At 50.6% G+C, this 9880-nt stretch overlaps 1 protein-coding gene across 2 annotated transcripts in view; it reads right to left on the reverse strand.

The window, feature by feature from the left end:
- Positions 1-9371, reverse strand: part of CHST11 (carbohydrate sulfotransferase 11) — a 257281-nt gene extending 247910 nt beyond the window's left edge. Inside the window, exon 1 of one of the 2 annotated variants that reach the window (XM_072844280.1) lies at positions 9237-9371. In XM_072844280.1, coding sequence (XP_072700381.1) covers positions 9237-9339 — 103 coding nt within the window. In that variant the 5' untranslated portion in view covers positions 9340-9371. Of the gene's footprint in view, positions 1-9221 lie in introns of both variants that reach the window. The other variant, XM_072844279.1, reaches the window with a different exon arrangement.
- Between the last annotated feature and the right edge of the window lie 509 nt (positions 9372-9880).

Genomic DNA, 9880 nt, shown 5'->3' on the forward strand with positions numbered 1-9880 from the left:
CACTCGCACACTGCTCTGAGGCTCCATATGCCACCTTCCAAGGGAAAAGGATAATGGAACCACAGTGCACAAGGTGTCAGTCAACAGAATGACCCAGATAATAACAAACATAAGGTTTTACCATCACTACTGTTAGACAGAAATACCCTTATCCTGGAGATTCAGATAATGGTGGTAATATGTATAAATTATCTATAAACAAAATATATTAGCAATGACTAATGTTTTACCTCAAGTATGTTTTACCAATAGTATAGCCATGTGTGGTGAGTACTGAGGATGTCTGCTCATCACCCACTCCACCCCCTCTTCTAGAAGGCCTTTCTATACTGCAGAGACTGATAATTTAAGAGCTATACCTAAATAAAAATTAAAAAAAAAAAAAAAAAAGGGATCCCTGGGTGGCGCAGCGGTTTGGCCCCTGCCTTCGGCCCAGGGCGCGATCCTGGAGACCCGGGATCGAATCCCACGTCGGGCTCCCGGTGCATGGAGCCTGCTTCTCCCTCTGCCTGTGTCTCTGCCTCTCTCTCTCTCTGTGACTATCATAAATAAATAAAAATTAAAAAAAAAAAAAAAAGAGCTATACCTCTCAGGCTTCCTTGAAATGGATGTGCTTTTGGTTCCCCCAAAAAGAAGCCCTACTCCAGATTTAGAAAGCAAACATGAGGCACAGGCCAACTTCCCGCCTTCTGGGTGGTTCTGCTGGAGGCTAACATGATGATGGGGACGTGAGGGGTTTTGCAACAGCACCTCATGGTCCCTTCTCTGACTCTCTGGGTGTTGAGAGGTGGCTGCAGTGGGGAAGCAGCCTACTACTGGAATCAGGAACTGACCCCTGGTTTTCAGTTCCATCAGTCTGTTCTCAGACTCAGGAGTTCCAGGGACAGTCTGGGGCACTCCTGGTGGGCCAGTTTTGAGCAGTCACACCAAGATAGGTTTGTTTATAAATAATTACAGACAGCATCAGCAGGGACTCATTCCTGGAGGCTTGGCCAAGAGCCCTACATCTCTGGCCCTCCCCGTAATTGCAGTTTCACTTTCTGCTTCAGGCCCTGAACTCTGCATCCTAATAGAGCAGGAAAGCAAAAAAGATTCAGGGGTCAAATGGAACAGACCACACCAGAAGCTGTTTGGGCCTGGCGAAGCAACTTGACCCTTCCCTTTGGCCTCCGCGCACACTGGTGAGGTGGGGACAGGAGGAAAGAGGTGTCTCTGAGAATCACCTATTTACTCTTTAAATGTTTCCTAAGAACCTCTGGGCCAACCTCAGAGACAAAAACTGTGTCCTAATAATCAAAAGAAGATGTACAAGCAGACAAACAACTACAATACACCTCTAAAAGGGCTGGAGAAGAGAAATTATAAAGGCCATGTGAGCTCAATGGCTGTACAGAAACTAAACTCTGTACTGTGATACTTTCCACCAAGAAATGTCTACATCTTTTTTTTTTCTTTAGATTTTATGTATTTATTCATGAGAGACACACAGAAAGATGCAGAGACATAGGGAGAAGCAGGCTCCCTGCAGGGAGCTCAACATGGGACTTGACCCCAGGACCCCAGGATCATGCCCTGAGCCGAAGGCATAAGCTCAACCACTGAGCCACCCAGGCTCCCCCATCTATATCTATTTCTATTGGAACTTCCAGAGTCAAACCCCAGGTGAAACAACTTACTTCCCCACCTTTCCCGACATCATCAGTTAATCAAAGAGAGCTACTACCTGCAAGCCCCGAGCCTCTGAAAATGGGTGCAAGCTCCCCAGGCACAGCAGAAAAGGCTTTATGGGCCCACATGCTGGCAAAGCTTTATGAAGCCCACAATTGGGGCTACTGGATCCTTCCAGGCCCTCAGTTGGAGCCTGCATCATGCTGGGTGCTTTTCTCATCACCTCATTGAGGTTATGGAGTGTGCCATGCTTTACAAAAAAGTACTTGCCCAATTTACAGAGGTGCCCTCAGAAGGCATCAACTGTTCTGTCCCACTAAGAAAGAGAAAGGCTGGCCGTGAAAGGACAGCCCAGAGCCAAGGGGCCATCTAGTACAGCACAGTCAATTTTCCTCCATATGAAAACGTTAAAAAAAAAAAAAAAAAGAGTCTCTTAAAAACAAGAAATTACCATAACTTACAGGGTTAGGAAGCAGAGGAACTCCACACCAGGATCCACCCAGGTCTTCCACTTCGAATCATCGGTCCCTTCAATCTCTATATTCCTACTGAGTGCCTCCATAAGTCAAGAGCTGGGGATGATTGTTTTTATTCATGAATGCCAAGGATCACACCCTGAACATTTTGTGGAAGAATTTCCCAATACGAGCTCTGTTAAAATTTTTCTCAAATCTCTTTTACTGAGTTGTAGTCTAGTTTAGGGGTGGTAGGGTTAGAGAAATGGGATTTACACGGGGACCACTTTACCAAAGTGCATGACCAGCTGCCCAAAGATAAACACGAAGCTGCAAGTAAGAAGAATCCTGGCTTCCCATGTGGCTTGCCCCAGGCCCCCCACAGCAGACTCTCCTCAGACCCTCCAGGGCTTCCCATCCCAAATCTCTCTCCACGCCACACTCTTTTCTGCTGCTCCTCCCTCTGCTATCCGCTTTGAACAATATGCTGCTTACTCTGCCCCTTCCCATCTCAAGGATGGGCTTTGGGCTGCCCTATGCCTAGAATATTCTTCATGGGATGGACGTGTGGATGGTTCCTTCCCTCCCTTGAAGTGTCTGCTCTCCCAGGTCATCTTACCAGTGACAGTCCCTAATTACCTCTATATTAAATTGCAACTCCTGCCTCCCACCCATCTCCCCTGCTTTGTTTTTCTCTCTTCACACCATCTGATACACTATCTATTTTACCTCTGCATGTGCTTAAAGTCTGGCTACCCTACTAGAATGTAAGTGCCCTGGGGGCAAAAATCAATGTTGAATCCCCAAGTGCCTAGGACAATCCCTAGTGCCTAGCACAGAGCAGAAAAGAGAGAGAGACAGAGACAGAGCTCATAAATTTTGATCAATCATGTTTGATCTAAGATATGTCAAATCACAGTTTCCAGGAATTTTTAACTGACAGACCAAACCCTTCAGTGACCTCATAGGAAGATGTACCTTCCTCTCCGTTGTCATAAAGATGAGGTCTCAAAACTCAAGAGAAGAGAAACAAAAAAGGGGAAGAAAAATAAAATGAAGAGCCAAATGACCTTCCGGTTTTTCTAAGAATCTGAATTCCCAAGCCTGCTGGCCATGACTTTCCTGAGGCCTTTTGCATCTGCCCTCCCCGGATTAAGAAGAGTTCTTCCAGTTTGTGGATGGAAGAGGAGGAAAGGGTGGAGCTTGTGCTTGTAAACTTTTGACTTCCTGTTTTTAAATGGCTGTGCTAGAGCTGGTCAGAAGCAAAATGACTTTCCAACCAGATAAATAGAAACTGCAGCCACTTCTGCTGCAGGATGGGTTCCCCTTGGCCCCAGGCCCCACAGAAATCTCCGGCCACTCTTCCCCTTGAGCCCGACCACCACTTTTTACTTCAGAAGGCAATGACTCAAGGATTCCTTAGCAGTGGCTAGAACTGTTAGAGGAAATTGCCTAAGTGCATCTGTCTTCCCTTAATGCAGCGAGGAAAATGCCCCACTGAGGCGCCAACATGTCACCCGCCGGAGTGAGACCCCACATTGGACAAGTCTTACCCTTCAGCTATTTCATGTGCTTTCAGAACTCAGAATATTTGAGACCCTCCTGATGCCTTTTCAAAGGAAGTTTCAGACAGCCAAAGAACAGCCCCTACACATTGCTTTGACTCCAAACTCACTTCATGTCTAAGCAAAATATTCTTTTGTTTGTTTTTAAAATTTTATGTATTTATTCATGAAAGACATAGAGACACAGGCAGAGGGAGAAGCAGGCTCCCCGGGGGGGCGGGGGGAGCCCGATTCAGGACTCGATCCCGGGACCCGGAATCACGACCTGAGCCAAAGGCAGAGGCTCAACTGCTGAGCCACCCAGGTGCCCTAAGCAAAGACATTCTTTAATTTAGAATTAAATGCATGCGGGGGCACCTGGCTGACTGAATCAGCTGAGCACTGGACTCCTCATCTCAAGTCTCCATCTCAGGGTTGCGAGTTCAAGCCCAGCGTTGGGTGTGGAGCCTATATTTTAAAATAAAAAAATAATTAATTTAATGTAATTAGAGGTAAAATGTGCACAGCAAAAAAGAAAGAAAAAAATGATACAGGACTGACATCCTGCAAAGGAAGGGGGAAGGGGTGGAAACATATGCAAGTCTATAAATGGAAAAAGTTGTGATTAAATTTTGTCTTTAAACTTAATAACTAATCACCATAATGATGAATTTGTCTAAAATACATCAAAATGGGTACAAAACGCATAATATGATCTCAACTATTTTTTTAATGTATATATTCTATAATTTGTAGAATAAAGCACCAGTTGTCTCTGGGTGGTGGAATAATAAATGACTGTTTTTCTTCTACACTTCCTAAATTTTCTAAAAAGAGCACATATTATGTTTATGATTGGACTAAAATTACAACACGCAAGTATTGTGCATTCAATCAAATAAAGTGAAACTATGAAGGGGTAACCCAAGAAGTCTTTAAATAAAGGGTATAATCTTTCAATACACCCATCCAAGGCAAAGAAATCCCAAGCAACAGTGAAAGTAAACATACAGGCGAGAGGAAAAAAGAGTAAGAGAAGCAGGGAGAAAAGGCATTCTCCTCCGTGGGCTTCTCTTCTTTTAACAGGAGCTTTCAAACAAAACCACAATCCTCCGGAGTGACACAAAAGGAAGGTTCAGAGGAGCTGTCTTCACACACTGGGCACAAATGCAGCTCCAGGGGGCCTCTTGGCTTTGCCTTGCACAAGAGAGCCCCATCAAAGCCCAGCCGTCTGGGGCAGGTATGCAAGACACTTTACTGTGAAGGATGCACATTTCCAGGAGGCGTTCCACTGAGCAACCCAAAAGTGTGCAGAAACCACCAGCATGTGGCTCCATTTTCATCACCTTCAGGAGCAGCTCACACCCACAAAAGGTGTTCGGCCTGCAGATGGGTTTCTTCAAGTCAGTAGCTAAGCAAAGCCAAGCTTCCCCAGGACCCAGGACACCAAACAGTGCCCCAGCTGTGTCCTACCTGGGGGAATGTTCTCATCTGCTGCGCAACAACTTAAACCAAATCTGTGTCTGCAGGAGGGGGGTGTCTCAGGTCTCAGAGACCAGCAAGGCAAGGAAGGGTCCCCACCAGACAGACCCAGACTCACTTGACAGGGCGTTCTTGTCAAGGCTGGAAAACCTTCCTGAAAACCAAAGAAGTGGGCATTCTAGGGCTGAGCCACCTCATGCTTTCATCCAGCAAATATTTTACTGAGAGCCTACTAGGTGTCAGGCACTGTGCAGAACACGGGAATGAGAATGGGGCCTAAAACCTGATCCCGGGACGCCTGGCTGGCTCAGGCAGTAGAGCGTGTGATTCTCAATCTCAGGGGTGTGAGTCCAAGCCCCACATGGGGTATAGAGCTGACTTAAAAATAAAATCTTAAAAAAAAAAGCAAAAAACAAACAAACAAACAAACAAACAAAAACCAAAAACCTGATCTCAGCAAAGACTACGGACTCAGAGCATCAATGATCTAAAGAAGGACACCTGTGTGGCTCAGTGACTGGGCGCCTGCCTTCAGCCCAGGGCGTTATCTTGGAGACCCAAGATCAAGTCCCACATCAGGCTCCCTGCATGGAGCCTGCTTCTCCCTCTGCCTATGTCTCCCTGCCTCTCTCTCTGTGTGTCTCTCATGAATGAATAAGTAAATATATAAATCTTTATAAATCTTTAAATATATATATATATATATATAGAGAGAGAGAGAGAGAGAGAGAGAAAGCTGCCTTACTGACAAGGCCTAATGCTCCAACCAAATGAAAGATGGATCAACTACTCAAGTTTAGGAATTAGAATAGTACAAAAGACAATTGGCCCCACATCAGAATCAGAGGGGGAGACAGCCAGCCCTCCTCATCACTAGCAGTTTCCTTCCTCCTTTCTCTCCCTCTTCTCACACTCCAGATGTTCTCTGGCCACCAATGAAGCTGCGAATCCATTTCTTTTGGAATACTATTTTTCTATTTCAGATACAGGTACGTGGAACTCCTGCCAGAGGGCTCCAAATTTTTAGCAACACAATCTGTGCCATGCTGTGGTCCCTTCTGCCTCCCTCTGGGTGAGCTGGAAAGCCTGAAACTGCAGAGCCTGGTGAAAGGATCATCCCACCACTACCCTAAATCAAAGAAGCAACTTTGGTCAGCTAACTTTTAAAGAAATCCAAAGTAGTAGAAAATATGTATGTAGCATCAGCTGTCATCAGGTTTGTTTCATGCCAGTAAAGTTTAATAAAACAGAAAAAAAAAAAGGAAAGGAAAATGTTTAATATTGGTTTCAAAACATATCTTTATGCCCCATGTCATCATAAACTGCTGGCACAGAGTTTTCGTGGAACCAAATGCAATACAAAATAAGGAAGACTCTTCAACTGACCCATCTTCAGGTCTACATTCAACAGAAGGTATGGAAAGCACCAGTTGCTAAAGACTGGGGAAAAAGAAGACCATACTCATATAGATATGAATAATAAACAAATGCCATTTCTGGGAGGACGTGGGACCCAGAAGGGAAGCAACGGCTGAGAACAAAGGCCAAGGGCAGAGGATCCTTATCAGAGCACCCATAGAGAAAGTTCTGTCCCTGATTCCCAAAGGCTAGTCTGAAAAGTCCGGTGCCACTTTCAAGTCAACGTTGTAAACGAGGGCTGGAAATTTTAGCAAAGTGCCAATTACAAGTTGGAAGTTTCTTCCTCATGTCTCTGGTTAGAAAGTTCCTTCCTAATTCTTGGACAAGAAAAGCAAAGCCCAAGCTGCCTGAAAAGCACAGAGAGCGGTGGTATTAGTTAGTATCTCCCCAGACAATTAACAGGTACAGAGAAGTTAAAGTGCATTCCCAACAGAGTCTAATAACCATCCCTGTTCTAGGTAGGCGTTTTTGCAGAGTACTACCTGGCATGTTCCATCCAGGCAAAAATTTTTTTTTTTAATTTTTATTTATTTATGATAGTCACACAGAGAGAGAGAGGCAGAGACACAGGCAGAGGGAGAAGCAGGCTCCATGCACCGGGAGCCCGACGTGGGATTCGATCCCGGGTCTCCAGGATCGTGCCCTGGGCCAAAGGCAGGCGCCAAACCACTGCGCCACCCAGGGATCCCCCAGGCAAAATTTTAAGTGACCTAAACACATGTCTACAGTCTAGACCAAATCCTTCGGCCCTTTGTTTAAACTGGTTGAGCCTAAGTGTACTCGCACACCACCCAGTCCCCCAGTCTCTGGGGTGGAGTCTGGCCTGGCCTCCAGGATGCTTCTGTCTGTCTGGCCTTGGATGCTGCAACCACTGCCCACGGCCCAGAACCTAAGTGATGAGGTCCATTTTTAAATCCCTTAGAAGTTTCCCAACCACCGGTTTGGGTGAGGAGACAAACAGGGCTGCAGTTTGCTGACATGAAACTAAAAATATCCCGTTGCAAACAAAAGCCATCTTTTACAAGTCTGGCTCGGATGTCCTGAGGTTCCGTGTGGTAGCGTCAGAACATATCCTTGGCAAGGTGGCCGCCTTAACAACTGCTCCAGCCGGTGAGTGCCCGGCTGTCAAGGAAGCTCACCCCGCAGCCCTGCCTGATTGATGGAAAGAACAGCTTCAGTCCTCTGCCACCCACCCAAACGCAGGCTGGAAGAATTCAAGGCTGCCTCTGCCCAAAGTGTTAGATACACACTGAAAGGAGAAGGGGGGTAAAAACAAAAAACAAAACAAACAAACAACCCCATTTCCCTGGAAGGAAACGTGCTTCCAGTTCCCTCCTTGCAATTATAAAAGCAAATTATTGCTGTGGCTCTACTGAGAAAGGCAACTCGGAGGCGTAGAAAAAAAAAAAAGGATTTCGAAGCCAATGTGGCCCAGAGGGGCCTGCCGGGGTGAGGCGGGGCGGGGACACCACGGCTCCCCGGGGAGATGAGCCACCAGCCGAGCCGAGCCGAGCCGGGGCCTCCTTGGGTGGTTTTTACCTGTTGGGCTTGCGGGCGGAGCTGGAACCCCCGGTCGCCGCGCTCCAAGGCGCCCCTTACCTCCTCGGGTCCCAAACTTTCCTTAGCGCCCCTTGGAAGGGGCGAGCCTCCATCCTCCCCTCGTCCAGATTTCAGACGTGGAACTGGTCTAAGCTTTCGAGGACTGGGGGCGGGGTGGGGGGGACGGTGAGGGAGGCCCACTGTCACAGGCCCCGAGCCCTCCGGGGGCTTCGGATGCTCGGACGCCAGGAGTGGGGGAGGCAACCTGACCGTCAGCCCCGGGCCGGGCCAAAGTTTCCTCCAAAACTGCCGCGGCCAAGGCGGGGGCAGGGGCCGTGACCGGCGCAGGGTCGGAAGAGCCGCGGGGGAGGGGGCGCAGGGGGACGCAGGCCCCAGGGCACCCGCCGCAAGGTCGACGTGGAGCCGGACCCGGGGGGCAAACACCGGGCGCCCGGCCTCTTCCCCAGCCGGGCGGAGGGGCAGCGCCGGGCACCCCGCCTCTCCCCGCACCTCTGCGCGGCGCCGAGCCCAGGACACGTGGGAGTCAAGCCTCGGGCTCCCCAGCTCGCAGCGGGGACTGGCGACCTCGGCGGGGGCACAGCCTTCGCCCCCGCGCCCTCCCCCCCCCCCCCCCCCAGGAGAAGGCAGCGAGCCGGGGCGCAGGGCGGCCGCTCCCGGCGTCGCTTTCATCCCCAGATCGCGGCACCAGCGGGGAGTTGCGTTCTGTTCAAACCCGCCTCCCACCACCAGGAGCTGCACACGACCTCTCTACCTTGCTCTGCTACCTCGCAGACAGACAGACAAGAGACACAAAGAAAAAAGGGAGAGAGAGAGGGGGGAAAAAAAAAACAAAAACCCACCAACTACCGCCCCTCCTGCTCCCATCCTCCACCCTGGAGCCGGGAGGAAGAAGGGGAAGGTGAGCACGTCTTCCTTCCTCCTCTCCATCCCGACTCCGGGCAGACTGGGCAGCAAGGAGCCCCGAGGTGGCTGGGGAAGAGGTAAGGTTGGAAAAGGCAGAGACCCGGCGCCAGCGAGCGGCCGAGGGAGAGCGCGAGAGAGAAAAAAAAAAAAAAAAAAAAATCCAACAAAACCACGCTAACGCGCCCCCTACCTGGGTGCAACATACTTTGGAAATAGAAGATGACCAGGATAAAGGATCCCAAGCAAGTGGCCAGCACCATCCGGCAAATTCTGTTCATCCTCATCACTTCCAGCAGCGCCGGCTTCATGGCTTTGTCCTGGCTACGGGGACCGGGCTGTCCGGGAGGCGCGCCGGGGCGCAGGAGCCGGGACCCTGCCGCGCGGAGCGGAGCGCGGGAGGCGCCGGGCAGGGCCGGGCAGGGCTCGGGCGGGGGACGAGCGGGCGGGCTCCGCGGCGGCTCTCGGGGCCCGCCGCCCCGGGCAGGGGTCTGGAAGGCGCGGGAGTTGCTCTGGAAGTGCCGAGATGCGTGGCCCCGCCGGCTGCGCGCGCCCGCTGCTCCGGCTGCGGCTCCTCTCCGCCTCCCCGCCTCCCCGCCTCCCCGCCGCCGCCGCCTCCGCTCGAGCCGGCGGCCGCCGCGCTGCCTCCTCGCGGGCCGGGCGGCTGCGGTGCGAGCGCGGGTGGTGCGGCCGCCGCGCTGGCCGCTGTGGCTGTGGGACGAGCCCCTCCCTCCGCTCGGAGCCTACTTCATTGCGCTCCGAGGACCTACGCGTTCCGGGCCGGGCTCTACCGAATGCGCCTCGCAGCCCCGGCGAGGGGAGGGAGCGGGCGGCGAGCCGGGGGGAGGAGGG

Source organism: Canis lupus, chromosome 11 (assembly GCF_048164855.1).
Source record: "Canis lupus baileyi chromosome 11, mCanLup2.hap1, whole genome shotgun sequence".
In the NCBI taxonomy this organism is placed as follows: Eukaryota; Metazoa; Chordata; class Mammalia; order Carnivora; family Canidae; genus Canis; species Canis lupus.